General features: G+C 40.0%; 1 protein-coding gene across 1 annotated transcript in view; it reads right to left on the bottom strand.

The window, feature by feature from the left end:
- grin2aa (glutamate receptor, ionotropic, N-methyl D-aspartate 2A, a) overlaps nt 1-18,124 on the bottom strand; it is a 304,621-nt gene extending 286,497 nt beyond the window's left edge. The window contains exons 1-2 of the mRNA XM_072269552.1: nt 18,095-18,124; nt 16,538-16,954 (exon numbers count right to left, since the gene is read on the bottom strand). Of these exons, the coding sequence (XP_072125653.1) occupies nt 16,538-16,954; nt 18,095-18,115 (438 nt within the window). The 5' untranslated portion in view covers nt 18,116-18,124. The remainder of the gene's footprint in view (nt 1-16,537; nt 16,955-18,094) is intronic.
- Nucleotides 18,125-20,180: the final 2,056 nt, after the last annotated feature.

Raw genomic sequence — 20,180 nt, 5'->3', positions numbered from 1 at the left:
ATACACTCTGTGGTCACTTTATTAGCAACTGTACCTCCTGTATCTTTCGCGCTGGCCGCTGAGTGTATGTTTGTGGTCTTCTGCTGCTGTAGCCCATCCGCCTTAACATTCAACACATTGTGCATTCAAAGATGTTCTTCTACACATCACTGTTGTAACATGCAGTTATTTGAATTACTGTTGCCTTCCTGTAAGCTTGAACTAGTCTCGCCATTCTCTTCTGACCTCTCTCATTAATAAGGCCAAAGAACTGTCACTCATCAGATTACTTTGGTTTTTCACACCATTCTCTGTAAACTTCAGGGACTCTAGACTGCATGAAAATCTCAGGAGATTGGCAGTTTCTGATATACTTAAGCCACCCTATCTGGCACCAACGATCATTCCATGGTCAAAGTCCCTTAGATCACATTTCTTCCGCATTCTAACATTTTGTCTGAAAAACAAGTGAATTGCTTGACCATGTCTTGATGATTTTATGTATTAAGTTGCTGTCACATGATTGGCTGATTAGATATTTGCATTAACGAGCAGGTGCACAGGTGTACTCAGATGCCCACTGAGTATATTTATTAACTGAGGATTGGGAATTCAGCCTATAAAAAAGATATTTGATGTTCAATTTAATTTAAATTTCTCAATACCAATGAATGCAACAAAAAAACTGGCTTTCATCTTCAGAGTTAAGAGGTGACATGATAGAGCTGTACAAGATGATAAGAAACATAGATCGAGTTAACATGTTTTTTCCAGGGTGGAAATGGCTAAAACAAGGGGGCATAATTTTAAGGTGATTGGAGGAGGGGGGGGGGGTTGTCAGAGGTAAGTTTTTGAGAAGGAGATTGGTGAGCGTGTGGAATGCCCTGCGAAGTGGTGGTGAGAGAGGCAGATACATTAGGGATATTTAAGAACCTCCTAGATAGTCAAATAGATTATAGAAAAATAGATTACTATGGGGAGGGAAGGGTTAGATTGATCTTAAAGTAGGTTAAAAGGTCAGAACAATATTATGGACCAAAGGGCCTTACTGTGCTGTAGTGATTCATATTTTTGTCTTTTGCACTCCTTTGTGGCAAGGATCTACTGTCTTTAGTCTCATTTTGAGTCTCTTGATACATTTTGTGACAACAGGAACCATATAGTCAAATAGCAAAGTATTTAATTTCTAATGAAATTTTTAAATTTTATTTTACTAAGATACAGTGCAGAATAGGCCCTATCCGGTCCCTCAGAATGGGCCCCAGTGACCCCAGATTCAATCCTAGCCTCAACACGGGACAATTTACAATGACCAATTAACCTACCAACCCGTACATATCCTTGAATTGAGTGTTGAAACTGGAGCACTCAGAGGAAACTCACACGGGCACAGAGAGAACATACAAACTCCTTACAGGCAGTGAGTGGGAAATGACACTACTCTGGAATCTATTTAATTTGAAGTGCCATTTCATTGTGATCAATAACATCCGTCCAGTGTTATTTCAAAATTTCAATAAACTCAGTCATTGATTCCACATTTATGACCACAGTAATCTAGATGAGTGCATCGCCCACGTGCAATTAAATCCACACATAACTAACAGATTAAAAATCAAGACATCTTAGACACTGATCCATTCTTCCCTGATTGTTACTCAGTAGCTGAAAATAAAAAAAAATTGTGCAGGCTGATCTTCTGTTCCTCTCCATTCCTCATAAACAATCAAAGTTTCCTATCTTCATAAATAAATTTAAATGTACTGCATCACCTTCCAATAATTCAGCCACTATTCTCCTTTGTAAGACTAAAATTGTATAAAAAAAATTAGTTACAGCGAATTCTAAAATCAAATCAAAAATATATTTATTCAAAAAGTTCCATGGCATCAACCCATAATATATTTGGAGTATTTTTGATTACTCTCCCTGAAAAAAGAACATTGTTTCTAAAAGGTTTTTCAATCCTTGTGGAATTATCATCAGTCTCACAGATGGTTTCTCATTATTCACATGCTCTTGCAATCCTCAGCAAGAAGCCTGACAGTTTGAATTTTGCATTTAATAAACATTGCATAAAATTCAAAGCCACTCATTGCTATTGACCTAAAATGAAATCTATAATTACAAAGGTGCACTAGTTAACAAAGGTAGGTTCTTTAGATTTCTTTGTAACTTTTCCTTCGGAGTCAGAGAAATGCATGTCAAAGGTTACTCCTGGCATTTAACATATACACTAGCACACTTCTGCAATATACTGCTTCTGGTTCCAATACTTTCTGAGTTCACTTCTCTTGCCTATCTGTTTTTGACCAGCTTGTCCAACTTAGCAAGTCTTCTGTCTATTCTCCCAAACGTCCTGACCTTCAGACCAAATACCTACCTATAGCCAATCGGAATTTGCTGCAAACTCTCTGTGAACTTTAACAACTGTAATGGACTGTAGAAAACACTAAATATTTTCTGTACAAATCCATCAGCAACCACTTACTGTACATAATACAATGGTTGTGGGTGATGGCTCCTTCCTGCTGCAGAACAGGTTTCAGTGAAGACCTTAGCTCCAACGAGGCATACAGTCATAGAGTCATAAACCACTACAGCCCTCTGTACCACTCCCATCCATATCAACATCATCAGGTGCTGTGCTCAGTTTCAGCCTTGACTGCCATGGCCCACACACTCCTGTTTCGGGTCAACTGGATCAATTCATTTCCAGTTTTCTGGCTGCTGTCTCCATCATCATTTATCTTTGTCTTCCTCTCGCTTTCTTCCCTTCAGTCTTTCTCATAATTACCATGCTTCCTAACTCCTTTTTCCTAATCACATGCCCAATGAAGTTATGTTGCCGTTTCATGATCTCATACATTATTTCTCTTTTTGTGTTTGCTCAGTTCATGACATAGAACCATAGAACCATAGAAACTACAGCACAGAAACAGGCCTTTTTGGCCCTTCTTGGCTGTGCCGAACCATTTTCTGCCTAGTCCCACTGACCTGCACACGGACCGTATCCCTCCATACACCTCCCATCCATGTATCTGTCCAATTTATTCTTAAATGTTAAAAAAAGAACCCGCATTTACCACCTTGTCTGGCAGCTCATTCCATACTCCCACCACTCTCTGTGTGAAGAAGCCCCCCCTAATGTTCCCTTTGAACTTTCCCCCCTCACCCTTAACCTATGTCCTCTGGTTTTTTTTTCTCCCTTAGCCTCAGTGAAAAAAGCCTGCTTGCATTCACTCTATCTATACCCATCATAATTTTATATACCTCTATCAAATCTCCCCTCATTCTTCTACGCTCCAGGGGATAAAGTCCTAACCTATTCAACCTTTCTCTGTAACTGAGTTTCTCAAGTCCCGGCAACATCCTTGTAAACCTTCTCTGCACTCTTTCAACCTTATTAATATCCTTCCTGTAATTTGGTGACCAAAACTGAACACAATACTCCAGATTCGGCCTCACCAATGCCTTATACAACCTCATAATAACATTCCAGCTCTTATAGTCAATACTTCGATTAATAAATATCTAACATCCTTGTTAGATATTCGCTTCGTCCATGATATTCTTTGCATCCTCCTCAAAAGCCACATCTCTGCTGCTACAATTCGTTTCCTCATGTTACTAGATATTGTCCAACATTCTGAGCCATATAACATAACTGGATAAACGTAACATTTCAGTACTCTGAGGCGGGTTGTCATGCCTAGTTTAGTATTGGTCAGTATACTCTTCATTCTCGTAAAGGTGTCTGTTGCCATCCCTATTCTTCTTTTGATGTCCATGTCGCACCTGCCATCTGATGTCACCCAGCTTCCTAAGTAGCAAAAGTTCTGTACTTGTTTTATGTCTTCCCCATTTATTCTCAGGACTTCCCATCTATATACTTATCCAAATTTCACTTGAATGTTGAAATCAAATCCACATTCAACACTTCAGCTGGCAGCTCATTCCACACTCTCACCACCCTCTGAGTGAAAAACATCTCCCTCATGTTCCCCTTGAACATTTCACTTTTCACCCTTAACCCATGACTTCTAGTTCTAGCCCCACCCAATCTTAGTGGAAAAAGCCAGCTTGCATTTACCCTATCTACACGCTTCATAATTTTGTATGCCTCTATCAAATCTCCCCTCAGTCTCCTATGTTCTAGGGTAAAATATCCCTAGCTTATTCAATCTTTCCCTATAACCCTGGTCCTCAAGTCTCAAAAATATCCTTGCAAATTTTACATGATAAATAACAGGTATGAAAACAGAGCAAAGCCCTCTGATGTAACCTGTTAATTTCACACAATTCCATTTGGTGGAATGTAGCACCAATACATACATATATACACACACACTACAATGAAACAGATTCTGTACCCAGTCACAAAAGAACGTAACAGAGCCAACTTTATGCTGGTTATCTACTAAAATACTGGAGAGTTGGAACATCAACAACAAGGGAACTTCAATCTGAATCCTACGTTTGGTGCTGTTTCTACAGCAGCTTTCCACATTGACCTAGTGTCATTCATAAACTTGTAGTCAAATTGAGTTCAAATTGTAAATAAAATTACAATGGAATGACAGCCACTGTATTCAATTCTGTAAGAACATTTCACTCCAAATGCAATTCATGCAAGTCTATCTTTGATTCCCTTAGAATTGTAGTTACAAATTAATTTAGGCTTTTATAGTTTTTCAAGATTGCAGGCCTGTCCACTGATTGGATAATCTCAAGCCCGCCATACTTCGTCCCTGCATAAACATTTGCGACAGATTTAATTTATGATACCAAGAGATACTTAATTATATAGGGGTGATTTCATAATATGAGAATTAATTTATAATACTGAATTCTATACAGGTGATTTCATGTTATAAGGGAGCAGAACATTACAGGGGTGATTTTTTGGGATCTGAAGCAATGATTTCATATTCAATTTGCACAAGATAAAATATTTTATTCTAATCCCACATTAGAGGATTGAATTTGCCAGACTCAGCCAGATCATGAAAGCTGTTGGAACAAAGATTGCTTCTCAATTACTTACAATATGATTTATAACAGCATTTCAAGATAATGTGCCACTTTACTTAGCAGCATGAATCCAGTGGCTTGGAATTTGTTTCATGATAATTTGGGGAGGTGGAGAGTGTGCGAGAACTGTATGGGAGTAACTACAATTTCAATCAAGGTAGTTGTATTAAAAATTATTGTGCTGGTTTTGACAGTCAATACTTACTTTGGCTCACCTAAGAAAACAGTAATATTAAGAAAAACTTATATTTGCCTGTTTTAAGCTTAACACGGCAAAAAATCACAAACTTACACACAAGGATTATCTACAATATATCTGGCCCCCAGGCACCTACACTGAACACATTAGAGCTTTGTGACAGAAGGATATAGTGGGTTGAAATAAGGATCACTTCACCTACCTCAGAGGGTTAATAGATGTATTTACAGACATTAGCCCTATGAATCTGACAGATTTGCTTTTCAATCCAAGTTTGAATGCCTAGGTATTGGCTCCACCATCTCTCACAACCTATACTCAGTGACTAAGTTCTAACATACATCTGTACATGATGCAAATATCTAATCAGCCAATCATGTGGCAGCAACTCAATGCATAAAAGCATGCAGGCATGGTCAAGAGGTTCAGTTGTTGTTCAGACCAAACATCAGAATGGGGAAGAAATGTGACCTAAATGATTTTGCCTATGGAATGATTGTTGGTGCCAGACAGGCTGGTTTGAGAATCTCAGAAACTGCTGATCTCCTAGGATTTTCACACACAGCTGTCTCTGGAGTTTACAGAGGACGGTGCGGAAAGACAAAAAAAAAGCATTCAGTCAGCGGCAGTTCTGTGGGTGAAAATGCCTTGTGAATGAGAGAGGCCAGACTGGTTCAGGTTGACAGGAAGGTGACAGTAACTCAGCTAATGACGTGTTACAACAGTGGAGTGCAGAAGAGTATCTCTAAATGCACAACACTTCAAACCTTGAAGTGGATGGGCTACAGCAGCAGAAGACCATGAACATACACTCAGTGGCACTTAATTAGGAACTTAATAAAGAGGCCACCGCTGAGCATACTTCAATCAAGGCAGTAACAAGTAATAATGAAAATAGCATTTAATTTTGCCTATCTTCCATTCCATGGTTCTGCCTCTCAATTCTTTGTCTCTACTGTCACTAGTCTGTTTGGAAAGGTAAAGGTGGGGACTGCAATTCAGAGGAAAGGCCAAAAAACTACTCAAGCTGAGAGAGCAAAAAAACAGGCAAAATATATAACAAGACAGTCAATGCATAAAAAGAGAGAAGGGAAAATATGAATAAATCTGAAACAATATAATATCTGTAGGGGTTGAAAGAACAATAAAGAAATCAGTTTATATTTTCAGTGAGAATAGAGCAAATGGATTGGTAGTTCTTGTTTTCAACATTAAATCTGAAGATAAAAAAGAAAAGGGACGTTGACAGCTTAATTGTGATTACCAGTGGAAAAACCTGATTGGTTCACTTTAGTACTTTTAGGGAAGGAAGACTGTTATCTTAACCCAGACCAGCCAATACCTGACTATAGCAATGCATTCGACTGTTAACTGGACACTGAAGTAGCTGAACAAGTTCAATTAAAAATCAATTAATATTTCGCAAGGTTAATTAGGTATGAATATTAAATAGTCACCTTGCCAGCGACATCCATATCCTGTGAATGAATAAATAAATCTAAATGATGTACAGGCCATATAATGTGATTCTCGGGACATCGCTGTGGTTCGAAACATAAGCTGTGAGTAAAATCATCATACTAAATGAAAGCTTGAACCACTGAGTAACTTTGCATATTCAAATAATAGGATCTTCCTTGTGTTCCAGCTATTTCTTAACTCAATTAAGAACATGGCTAGGTTTAAAATCAATGTAAAGGAAAAAAAAACAAAATGAGCCAAAACTTGAACACAGAAACATGCTGTATGACCGACCAAGTTTAAGCTGACCTTCTAGCACCCACCAACACCACTCCCATGCCAATCCCATTTTGTTCTTCACACATCATCCCAGGAATGAAAGGTCACATATGAGGAGCACTTGATGGCTCTGGAACTATACTCGCAGGACTTTAGAAGGATGAGGGGTGGATCTCATTGAAACCTATCGAATATTGAAAGCCCTGGTGGATGTGGAGAGGGTGTTTCCTACAGTGGGGAAGTGTAGAACCAGAGGACACAGCCTCAAAACAGAGGGGTGACCATTATGAACAGGGATGAGGAGGAATTTCTTTAGCCAGTGAGTAGTTTGGAAGCTGTGAAATTCATTGCCGCAGAGAGCTGTGGAGACCAAGTCATTCGGTATATTTAAAGCAGAAATTGATAGGTTCTTGATTAGTCAGGGTGTCAAAACAGTTACTGGGAGAAGGCAAGCGAATGGATTTAGTGGGATGATAAATTAGCCATAATGGAATGGTAGAGCAGACTCAATGGGCCGAATGGCCTACTTCTGCTCCTGTTGTCGATGGCCTTATAAATTCATAGTTAGTAAGTTTAATCATATTGTGTGATCCTGTACCAGCATCTCACTCCATCCCCCAAGGAAAAAAGACTACTTCTTATTAATCCCTTCATAGACTCATAGAGTCATAGAACATAGTACGTGTTCTGCACAGCATTGTGGGCCGAAGGGCCTGTATTGTGTTGTAGGTTTTCTATGTTTCTAACATTACATCACAGAAACAGCCATTCAGCCCACCTAGTCTGTGCTGAACTAATGTTGTTTAGTCCCATCGACACGCACCCAGACCATCGTCCTTTGATTAGTAAGGATGTTAAAGGCTCGTGGGAGAAGGCAGGAGAGTGTGGTTGAGAGAGATAATAAATCAGCCGTGGTTGAATGGTGGAGAAGACTTGATGGGCCAAGTGGCCCAACTCTGCACCTATGCTTTATGGTTTTATTAGGATCAACTCCCCAGAGTCCATTACTCATTCTATGCACGAGGGAAAATTCACAGTGGTTAAGTAACATACCAAGCTGCTTATTTTTGGGATGGTGGAGGGTGGGAATTAGAACACCCAGAGGAAACTTGTACCGTAACAGGGAGAGGGTGCGAACCAGACATACAGCATGGGAAATCAGAATTGAATACAAGCTGCTAGAGCTGTAAATTGTGGTATATTAATAACTATAAGGGAAAAGGGGCATGCAAAATATAAGCAAAACAAATCTTTGTAAATTGATTTACTGCATTGGTAAAAATCAGAAGAGGGATACATAGCTTTGAATGTTTACATTTATTTAGAAATCATGAAAATCTGCATTCAAATTCTCAGATTATCATAAACTGTTCCTTTTTATCCATGCTTTTGGGCTACTGTTCCATTTGTACAACCACTAACAGCAGGCAAGAAAATGGTAACAACTATTCACATCAATGGTACTGGACTAAAGTAAAAGTACTAGTGAAGAAAGGCTGACCGATTGGGAAGGATCTTTTCTCCCAAAACGGGAAGGCAGAGAGCTGATCTGACAGAGGCTGTTACAGATACGAAAAGGCTTGATCACAGAATTGGAGAGAAACTATAATGCCAAAGGAGGCGTCTTGACTTTCTATCCAAATCCCATCTCCCAGCACTTGGTCCACTGTCCTTTAAGTCACTGTTCCATCTTATCCAATCCTCAACTAAAACGTACAATATTCCAAATCTGAAAACATCCTTATAAACCTCTTCTGTACTCTTTCAAATGCACCTGTCTTGCAATGTGGTGATAAAACTGTACATGTTATTCACGTTCAACCTCCTTGCTCTTTTATTCCATGACTTAGCTAATAATGATGCCTTTTTAACCTTTGTTGACATGCACTCCCTTTATCCATCCACAACACTCAATATTATCCCTTTTATTGTATATTCCCCTGCCTTGCTACTCCTCCCCAAATGACAGATGAAGACATCTGAGATCGGGGAAAAAAGGGGGAAAGGAGTCATGAGATTAGGATATTTAGAAAATGAATACTATCAACAAAGTAAGGTGGTTATCATGGATACAGAAGAAAAGATGAATAAAAACATGAGGGAGAAAGAAATGGTATAAATTGAGAGAGAAGGATTGCAGGAGGCCTGTGTCTGAAGCATCATTACTGACGTGATCCTGTGGTGTGCTGTAAATTCAAGATGGTTTGTTGTCACTCAGCAGCACACAAGTGTAATGGAGAATGGAATGGTTTTTGCTCTGGATCCGATACAGCATAAAATTACAGAGTGAGAATAGAAAACACAATAAATTTAAATATATAAGATTAGCTTATGTACATAGACTGATTAATTGTATGTACGGAAAGTGATGCTAGTTACAGGTATATCTATATATAAAGTACCGCTGCTGGAGAATATGGTGGGGCAGGTTAAGAGGTGGAGGTGTTGATCAGCCTGACGGCTTGAGGAAGTCACTGGTTTTGAATCTGTTGGTCCTGGTGTGGCTGCTGTGTGGCCTCTTCCCTGATGTGGGAGTGGGACACACAGGGTGGGTGCGACCCTTCATGATATGACTGGCCTTGAAACACCACAAAATACTGTACACTGCCAAACCCTCTGTACTTCATAAAACCAACAAGACTAAAAGTAACCACCAAAATGGGATTTGAATCAACATTCATTGAATTAATGATCTAAAGCTCCAGGTAACCATATGAGGAACATAACACCACAGAGTATGATACCCTTGGTAAACATAGGAATCAGTAAATCTCTCAGAGAGAGCTGAAGAGTAACCCAAAGGTCACAGTTGTAAGCAGAATTACCGATGGCAAATAATGTAAGGTAACAAAGTGCCTTTAATAAGGAGAGTCAGTGTTAAAATTGTGGTTCCAATTGAATTTTGCAAATTATGTTAACTGGTGGGCGTGCAATAACAATAAACAGTATTGCACTGCATTAGCTAGTGATATACGTAATTAATATAATTAGACAAAATAATGCTAAAATCCTTCCTGTCGTATTGTACTTGCAGTTCCTGTCTCATGCTATCTCTGGTATAATTGGTCATTTCTGTAAAGCAAAAGTACTAAAAGCTGTGAAGGTGTTTGAGCGAAGTCTTTCGACTATACCCAACAAATAACATCACTGAAGACGTTGAACGATATAATACAGTATTTCATAAAATGAGCTTCAACTAAATTAAACGGGAGCCAAAGGAAGTGAGTTGGTGTGTAATTACTCAGTGGGAGAGCAGGGAGACGGTTCAAAAAAAAATTAAGGATGAAGGAGATTCATCTGATGGTTTAATCTTCCAAAGTTTTCTAACCTTTTTTTATTCACTAAATGTTTCTGATCATTACTACTGTCATTTTCTTCTCATGTATCCAGTTAAAAATATATATGGTGCTTCACGGAGTAAAGACAGAGAATTCAGCAGCTTGATGTTGCAGTGTTCACTGAGCTTGGCAATTAGCTTGCAGACTAGTTTCATCACCAGTCGAAATAACCAAGCGTGCCAAAATAGACACCATCTATGAACTCCTAAGAGCCAAAGAAACAGGAGCCAATAGAACTCCAAGATCAACCGTAGGGATGGCCAATCAAGACCGAGGCAAGCCTAAGGGGGCCTATATAAATGCGAGCACTCCCGGGGATAAACACCAACAACTATGCACTATGGATGTCACCTCGACTGGTGATGAGACATCTGCAAGCTAATTGCCAAGTTTAGCAAACACCACAACATCAAACACCTCAAACTGAGCTACCAAGATTCACCACCATCCTAGGATTCAGGAATATCTGGGGGAATGGAGCGAGGGGAAGAAAGGAAGGGAGAGAGGTGTATAGACAGAGAGACAGAGAGGGAGTTAACATTTCAGATCAATGATCTTCCGCCACAGCCTGATTGACCTGAAACATTAACTCTGATCCACTAACCACAGATGCTGTCTGACATACTAAGTTTTTCCAGTATTTTAGTTCAGATTTCCAGTACTTTTTTGTTATTTTAATCAGGGTCTTTTAAGACTTGATATACACCACCAAATTTCTTTTAACTTTCACTACTGTGACAATGCAGTTCAATGTTTTGTTGAGACCTGATGAAGGGTCTTGGCCCAAAATGCCAACTCCTTATTCCTTTCTACAGATGCTACCTGACCTGCTGAGTTCCTCCAGCATTTTGTGTGTGTTACTCTGGAGAATTTATCTTGCTTATAATGTTTTGTTTACTTGCTTAATTAAATCTGTACTAAATGTGACATCTTCCCAGTCACCTTCAACATCTTCTGTGCCAGTCCTAAATCTCTTTATTATACAAACTGTATGTCAATATTGTGTCTACCTCCCATTCCAAAATGCAAAGATTTATCATTTGTCAACCAAATTTATCTTGAGAAGCTAGATTAAATGTTAATTAGTTATAAAGTGCTTCGTTCACTATTTTTAGGACTTTATCATTTTAACCGCCTTATCATTGTTTTCTGAATCCAGTTTGTTTACATGGATGAGAAGCGACATAAGTTCTAACATGCACCCCGGGTACGCACTTGGAGTCTCCCTTTGCCCAAGTAGGACGTTATCTCTCTCATATAAACTTCCTGTTTCCTACACTTTTAATCCATTTTTGATTTTAGTTTCCCATTTGACACAAGCATCCTGCTAAACAATCATAGCACAATTAGCCATCATTCTTACGGAGTTTCATCAAAGACAATTTGAACTGAATTGTAGCATACATGACACCAAACCTAATTTTCAGTACTTCCTTGAAAGAATTTAAATATTATCATGGAGTCACTTCTCCCTAAGAACATAAAAAGTAGGAAAGGCCAGTCTATCCATCAAGCTCAGATTTTAGAGATGTAGCCTCAATATTCTTTTCCTACATCTTCCCATACACTTGATTCCATTGTAATTCAAACATCCGTCAATTCCTGCCTTCAACATAGTCAATGACTCTGTGTTCATTGCTCCCTAGAGTGCAGAATTCAAGTAAACCACAACCCTCTGAGTGTAAAAGACCCATAACTTCCTCATCTCCATCTTAAGCAGACAATTCACTATCCTGAAATTTTGTTTTAGACGACCACCAACTATAGGAAACATTTTTCAACTATTTCAATTCTCTTCAACACTCTGTATATTTTTATAAAATCACCTCCATATCTCGAAACTCCTCTTTATAGGCTTAACCTGCTCAATCTTTCTTCATATTTCAAAGTCCAAAGTAAATCTATTATCAAAGTACATACTTGTCACCATATACCACCCTGAGGTTCATTTTCTTGCGGGCATACCCAGTAAATCCAAGAGCCATAATAGAATCGATGAAGGCCCCACCCAACAGGGTGGACAAACAACCAGGGTGCAAAAGACAACAAACTGTGCAAATACAAAAAGAAAGAAATAGTAAATAAATAAGCAATAAATATCGAGAACATGAGGTGAGGAGTCCTTGAAAGTGAGTCCATATGTTTCAGGAGCAGTTCAGTGATGGAGTGAGTGAAATTGAATCAAGATATCCCCATTAGTTGATGAGCCTGACGGTTGCAGGGTAATAACTGTTCCTGAATCTGAAGATGTGAGTACTTCTTCCTGAGGGCAGCAGCAAGAAAAGAGCATGACCTGGGAGGTGGACAACCTGGGATCCCCGGAATCTACCTAGTTAACCTTCTATGCACAAATAATAATGCAAGCATATCCTTTCAAAATTCTTTGGTAGAGTTGCTGTCTCACAGCTACAGCATCCCGAATTCAACCTTAACCTACAGTGCTGTCTATGTGGAGTTTTCATGCTCTCCCTGTAATCATGGGTTTCCCAAGGTGCCCATCCATATGCCAAGCATGTTGGTAGGTTAACCAGGCACTCTAATTTGCCCTTACAGTGCACATGAGTAGTGGAATCCAGGGGAAGCTGTTGGGAACTGTCACAATTATTTTAATGATTATGTTCTCCTAAAAAGATCCAATAAATGCACAATAAATGGAGCAAAAGGTCATGATGGCTGAGGCAATACAAATTGTCAGCATCCAGGCAATCACATTCCATAGTGAAAGGGTGGCATGGTAGCGCAGTTGTTAGCACAATGGCACGGGCCACGTAAGTTCAATTCCCGCCGCTGCCTGTAAGGAGTTTGTAAGTTCTCCCCGTGACCGCGTGGGTTTCCTCCGGGTGCTCTGGTTTCCTCCCTTAGTCCAAAGACGTTCTGGCTGCTAGGTTAATTGGTCATTGTAAATTGTCCCGTGATTAAACTAGAGTTAAATCGAGGGTGGCTAGGTGACACAGCTCGAAGGTTCTGAAGGGCTTATTCAGCATTGTATCTCAATAAAATAAATAAATACTTCATACGCTTTGTAATAAGGACCAGCTATCCATTAGCTCCCTCATGACTTACTGCACCTGAATGACAACTCATTATGTTTCCTGCAGTCGAGACTCCGGATCCATTTCCAGCACAACATTTGCAGTCTCCAACTCTTTTGTGATTGTTCCTCATTAGGACGTGTAGATTTAATCATGCCTCTAACAAATTTCTTGGTACCGTTTCTATAGTTTCCCTCTTTCTCCCTTTATAAATAATAAACTAATTATCCTGCAGTTGTCTGGGTCTGCTTTAAAACTTCAGTTCTTTATCTGATTATTTTCACTGTTAATAGGAAGTCTTTGATACCCACTCATGTAGATTGCAACACCCTTAGCTTCCAGAAACTCATAGTATATGACTTGTAATCCAGAAATTATTAATTTTCAGTTTACTTAACCCACCAAACAGTACAGATGTCCTAGGCATTCTTTAATGCACATTCCATTAGAGAGATTTATTTCATCCCAAGTCTCCAATCTAATAATAAACTCTGAACAAAAACTATTCACTTTCATAACTTTGCCCTCTCTTCTAGCTCTACCACAGTCTACAGGGACTTGCTCGCAGTACTAAAACCAAAGCTGTGCAGAATATTAATTGTACTTTCATAATTAGATATTGAAATAATGTCCTTTTCCCTGAACATTTCTTTAAAAATAATTAACATTTTCCCTTGCTCTTCACTGGAGTACACCATCACTTCTAACTTTTAATATTTATTTCCACTCGGGCTCTCGGCCTGTACTTGCTGGAATTTAGAAGCGTGTGGGAGGGGTGGGGTTCTCATTGAAACCTCAAATATGTCAAGACCTAGATAGAATGGATGTTGAGAGGATGTTTCCTATAATGGACCAGTCTAGGACCAGAGGGACGAGCCTCAGAATAGAGGTAAGTCCATTTAGAACAGAGATGAAGGCAGTGAATCTGTGCAAATCATTGTCACAGACAGCTGTAGAGGCAGAGTCAGAGTGGAGGTTGATAGGTTCTTGATTGGTAAGGGTATCAAAAGTTACAAGAAGGCAGGAGAATGGGGTTGAGAAGGAAAATAAATCAGTCATGATCGAATGGCAGGCTCAATAATCTTATGGTTTTATACACTTAACGTGCTTTGCTTTTTCACTTCCAGTGACTTCTTTGTTTTTTTTAATAACTTTGTTTAATAGTTAATTGTCCTGATGAAGGATCGTGGCCCAAACTGTTATTCCCATCCACAGACACTGGCTGACCTGCTGAGCTCACCCAGCAAATTGTCTGTATTGCTCTGGATTTCCAGCATCTGCAGTGCCTCTTGTGTCAATTGCCCAGGGATGGGCAATAAATGCTAGTTTAGCTGGCGATGCCCACATCCCATAAATGAATAAATAAAAAAAAATAGTTTCCACTGTTCTTTTCCAGGTTCCTCATCTTTCTTTTTATTTAATGACTTTATCGAAATCATTGGCCTTTTTCAACTTAGTTTTCCTACTCACTGTTTCTGATATCTGCATACTTTAATGGTCAGTTTTTGTATATTTAATGTAATTTTAAACACAAAGCTTATAGAAAAGGTGATTTGTTTCTTACAAACTTTTAAAAATATAGGTTATAGTAGTGTCATAAAGTAACACTACTTAAATGTGAGCCTTTATGTTAATTTGAACTTTATAATTATTAGAATTTCCAGCTAGTCATTATGCTCATATCAAACACATGTTAATACATGCAATACCATAACAACAACTTAATTATGTTCATTAAGTAATTTAGTTTTGCTCCATGTTCTGCCATTTTGTGCATTTATAATTTGTGAGTTAATCACCTGAGGGGAAAAAAGATTATATATTCCAAGAGTTTGAATTTGGTGCCAGATAGGTGCATCAAAATTGTCCATTTCCATTTTTCTTCATTTTCAAGTTGCAATGGTTTATAAAATCACCTCGAAGCTGAGATTAAGTGTGTATAAGAATTTTGCTTCACTCTTCTACCTGTCATATTTTTATGTATCAAAATAACTTTATTCATACATTTTTTAAACTTAAAAAAAACCATGCAATTTCTTTCATTCTTGCATTCATAGTCAACGGTTTCAGTAATGTCCAAAGGTATTCCTTAAAGTCAATAAGATTATTGCCACTCATGAAGCCCCCTGGGTTGATACACAGTAATTGAGGGGTTTCCTCACCCAACCCAGCCTCTCCCTCTCCAGTAATGCAAGAGCCCTATTCTGTGGTGCTTCTAAATATCACGCATTTATGCATTGCTTTGCAAAGCTCTCCAGAGGAAGTGTGACTGATACAAATAAAAGTTTATCCACAATGAAATTAAAGTCCCCTAAATATTACGTGTAGTAAAGACAGAAACAGTATTTGAATTTCTGAAACTATTTTGTTCTTATTTTGGATTTTTGTACTCCTTATTGGAACATTTCCAGAGTTAAATCGTCTTTAATTTGGGAGTTCAACCAATAATGCCCCCAGACTGTAACCATTTGGATAAATGGTAATTTACCCGTGCTGAAATAAGATTACTTTGCTCCTCAATAATCCATTTAAGATGTTTTTTTTAACTTTGCTGTTAATCCTTAGTTATTGTCGTTCATAATATATTTGGATTGCTGTCTTAAAATAACTTTTGGCAACACTGATTTGAAGTTGATTCGCTTGCAACCCAAGTCTGACTCAGTCGAGTGCATGAATGAATTCAGTGAAATGTAACTCCATCGCGCCCCCTCACTCGCAGAGCCACGGCAACAAACTCGATATCCTTCTGGCTTCTTCACTGGAAGTGGCACAATACACTTTAAAGTACCAGAACACATGGTAAAGTCAATGTTGCGCACTGTCTGCTGAGATCGACTGCTTTCAAACTTGGAGGCGGACTTGGGCATCTTTGGGAGTGCACCGTTGAACGCTCCGAACCAACGCTGCTCCTTGCTCTTTGCGTGCATTTCAAAACAAAAAAAAGCCCCTCCCTCGCGCAAAGCAATGCCAGTCATATCAGAAGGAAAACTGGCACCAAGCAAAATAAAGATCGGGTCAGAATCTCCGAGTTTACAGAGGCCGAGTGATCTTTTTCTCGGTATTTGACATACTGGTGCTGCTATTACCTTACCTGTCCGCATCCTCCGAGGGGGGATCAGTACACACTTCCCGACGGAAGTTTTCAATTGAGTAGAGAGGGACGGTTATTTCTGTAAAGAAAAGAATGTGAGAAGAATCATTTCCACTGCACTTACTTTATCTGCCATGATCATGGAAGATCCGCCGTGAATTCCCAGGATAGGGATAAAAGTCTGGGAGGAAATAAAATCCAAAATCTGAGCGATAGCCTCCTGGTCCGTGTCATCGCCAAACACCACGCCGTGGATCTTGGTGCCTGACATCAGATCACACACGTGGGTGATGATACTCTTCGGATCGGTCTGGTTCACCGCCACGGTCACCACGTTGACATCAACGGGAAAGTCGGGGGCATCTTCCTTTATCCATATATCCCTGAAGCCCGTGCTGTCGGGGCTTCTGCCCATAATGATGGCGATGTTAAGGGTCGGGTAACCCAGCTGCCCTCCGATTAGATCCAAGTGGAACATTAGCAGATCCAGAACCACCACCGCAAGAAATCCGAAGCGTCCCATTTTCGGAAACTCCATCCCCTGCAAAGGTGAAGATGACCAAAAATCTGCAGATTGCACCGAAACAAACACCTTTCCCTCTTTCCACTCTCCCCTCTTTTACATTTCATAAGCATCCACAAGGCATCGGCATGTAAAAGTGCACCTATTCACCAAATAAGGACAAAGGAAAGCGCAGTCTCTGCATATTCTGGGAGCTTTTTTCTCCCTCGTCATGAACACCAAAAAAAGGCATCTGACCTAATTTACATACTACTGAGTATTCAGGACAGGTTTTATAAGAATATAGGGAGGCTTACGGCGGCTCGCAAAAATTTCGGAGTCGGTATTGCTCACGAATCTGGGGTCACGTTCCATTACACATATTCAAGAAATCATATCACTTTCTTGCATCGGCCATATATGATTTTTCACTGGGGTTTATTGCTGCATGATACTATGCGGCTGTATAGCTCGCTAACTTGTCTTCCCCCATTCTGACATTCGATGCAACAACGTAAATGGGGCACCGGGTCTGGACACATTTTAATAACGCACCTCATGGTCGAGCTGCAAAGTAAGAAACGCACGTTTCAATTAACGTGTCGGAAAGTGGCGGTGGTCGGGTTGGGGGGGGGATTTAAATATGCAATCATCGCCCCATGTCAGGCTGATTTGCAGTGGTAGTAGCGGTTTATCAACTTAACAAGGACTCGAGAATCTATTTTAATACCTGAAGTCACGAAATAAATCATTCGACCAAGTGGGCGTTTTATACTTCGTAATGAACGGATGAATCAGTTTAAGCTCTGGTCTAGTCCATGGTATTTTAAAACAATTAACTGCCATGAATTTATTTATTAATAATCTTATCGAAACATTTTAAATCAAATCTTACTAATAGCCATTACATTTTAACAATAAGCGAGTATGCAACTATTTTTTTTAGAAGTTTAAGATTTCTCTCACATGCTCGTGTGAGATACAATCGGTATTAACGTTGTTAAGGTAAGTTGGCCAAAAACCACATGAAATAAATTGCGATGAAGTTTATTCTAAAGATAATTCCTTTTCACATGGGTTGCGTTAGCAGTTTGAGATGAGAGGCTGCAGCGCCCCCTACAGTTGTAACTGTTACAGGCAGTTCTCAGTATGGTGCGGGGCAGAATATATGTGACATACCTTGGACATCACGAAATACATTTGCTCGTTGGCATGTTGGAAAGCTTTTCATATCATGGCTCGCGACAACCAGGGTAATTTTGTGGATCGTTGCATCTCCGCAGATTGCCACTTTGAGATCCAGTTTATTCTCCTTGTGTTCGGTAGCTGTTCTTGCGCCAGGAACTAACGAAGTATGAAAGTATGCAAAGTTGGTCTACAGTGGGCATAAAATGCAGTAAGCCCGATTAAAAGTGAAAATAAACGTGCTGCATTTTCCACCAATTCTTTTGATTTTTTTTAAAGTCCCATCAAAGCGATAACGCAAATTCCCGATGGCCGTTGTAGGTTTAAATAAAATTAGCAGCGCACACTCCGAGAGGAATAAGGAAAAATAAGCTGATTTCTATACGGGACAAAAGGACTTCAGTTTCAACAGAGCGAGACTTAGACCGAGAAGATGGCATATTGTCCAAACAAAGACCTGCAGCGTAGAAAATGAAATCATATGTGTTTCGGAATAAGAGCTGTGCACAGCAAAGTATAAGAACTGCATTAAGTGTGGCTGCACAAACGCAGGGGGGAAAGCAGCAGGCGTACTTACAACATCATTACTCCACATAGCTGCAGCTCGGAAACTCAAAATCGATGTTGCAAGGTAACCCATTTGTACTGAAACCCACCGCAGCGCCGATGACTGCTTCTGTGACCGACACGCCTGCTAGTGCATCCATGCAGCATTCTCCTAAAATGTGCCGCGAGACTACTTGCTCTCATTGTAGAATTGTGGACGCGCGGAAGACTCCCATTTGAGGCGATGAACTTGACAGAGCTATCTTGGAGAATCAGTCTTAAAATGCCGGCAAAATCAAACTAACTGAACTCTTCTTGCATTTCGCGGCGCCTTACTCGGGAGCGTCCGCCGAAATCCTTCAGTCCTCCTCAGTTGAGACTGCAATACTCGTAGATTCCTGGGCTCTCCGTTTGGATAACCGGTCAACAACACATCCTTATGGAGACAATGTGAATTACAGCTATGTTTGTGCTTGCGGGTGTGAGAGAGACAGACTGTGCCCATATGCGAGTATCTGTGATTTCAAAGATCCATTTACTCAAAAAAGGAATAATGTACCAATTTGCACGAATACATCAATCACATCTCGTAACGAAGCGGATTCTTGGGGGGGGGGATTCTCCTTTTCAGAGTAATGCACAGTTTAGCTCACTGGACTGAATAGCATGTTGTACCAAGTGACTAAAATCCAGCAGGAGATAGGATCGAAATAAGGAATCACCTCGCCAATGTGTCAGATCAACATGGAACGTGTGCTGTAGTCCCTTCGCTGTGCTGCGTCTCAGCACTGCATGTACTGTGAACTCAGTACCTAAAGCCTAGGAGGACCTCATTTTGTGCGGGATCAGAACAAACTCGAGCTTTGCGATACAAAATGAGTCAAAGAGGGCTTTACTGGGGTGAGGAACCACATGCGTGTCAGATTGACCACACCCAGAATGGACCGATAAAGGTTTAAAAACATCGCGACTGCGTTCTTTTTTTACAGGGTGGGGATCCGATAGACCCTTGGAAAAAGTTGCCAAGTAAATTTCCAAGGGTGTCCGTTTGTGCGCACACACAAGAAAATATATATCTCGGCGCTCCGTGGATCGAGATACAAGCAAATCGTTCGGTACCACCGAAGTGCTGAATGCCGTTCACCGGCGAAGTGAGCTGGATCCCTCCACGCGATTTCAACCCTCTCCCACACCCTTTCCAACTTACGGGGAGGGAGTCCTCAGAGGTTTGGTTTAAATGGCAGTTTGTCAGCTGTCATTTTGAGAGGGGGTATCCTATTCTGGAGGCGTTTAGAAATCGTAGCCTCCTTTTCCTGACACATTACCAGGCTGCTCACGTACCTCGGAATTTCTCCCTTGAAAGCAAATATGCTAGTTTTTTTTTTGGCTGCGGGTGACGGATTTTCATATTGTGCTACTGTTTATTTCATTCATTCAATTCCTTTCGTGCCGTAGGCGTCTCGTGCGCTCGATTCGCGCCTCTCTCTCTCTCTCTCTCTCTCTCTCTCTCTCTCATGCTCTCTCTCATGCTCTC

Source organism: Mobula birostris, chromosome 9, assembly GCF_030028105.1.
Source record: "Mobula birostris isolate sMobBir1 chromosome 9, sMobBir1.hap1, whole genome shotgun sequence".
NCBI classification, from domain to species: domain Eukaryota; kingdom Metazoa; phylum Chordata; class Chondrichthyes; order Myliobatiformes; family Myliobatidae; genus Mobula; species Mobula birostris.
Note: the sequence above shows the minus strand (reverse complement) of the source record. Positions and strands in the feature narration are given on the sequence as shown.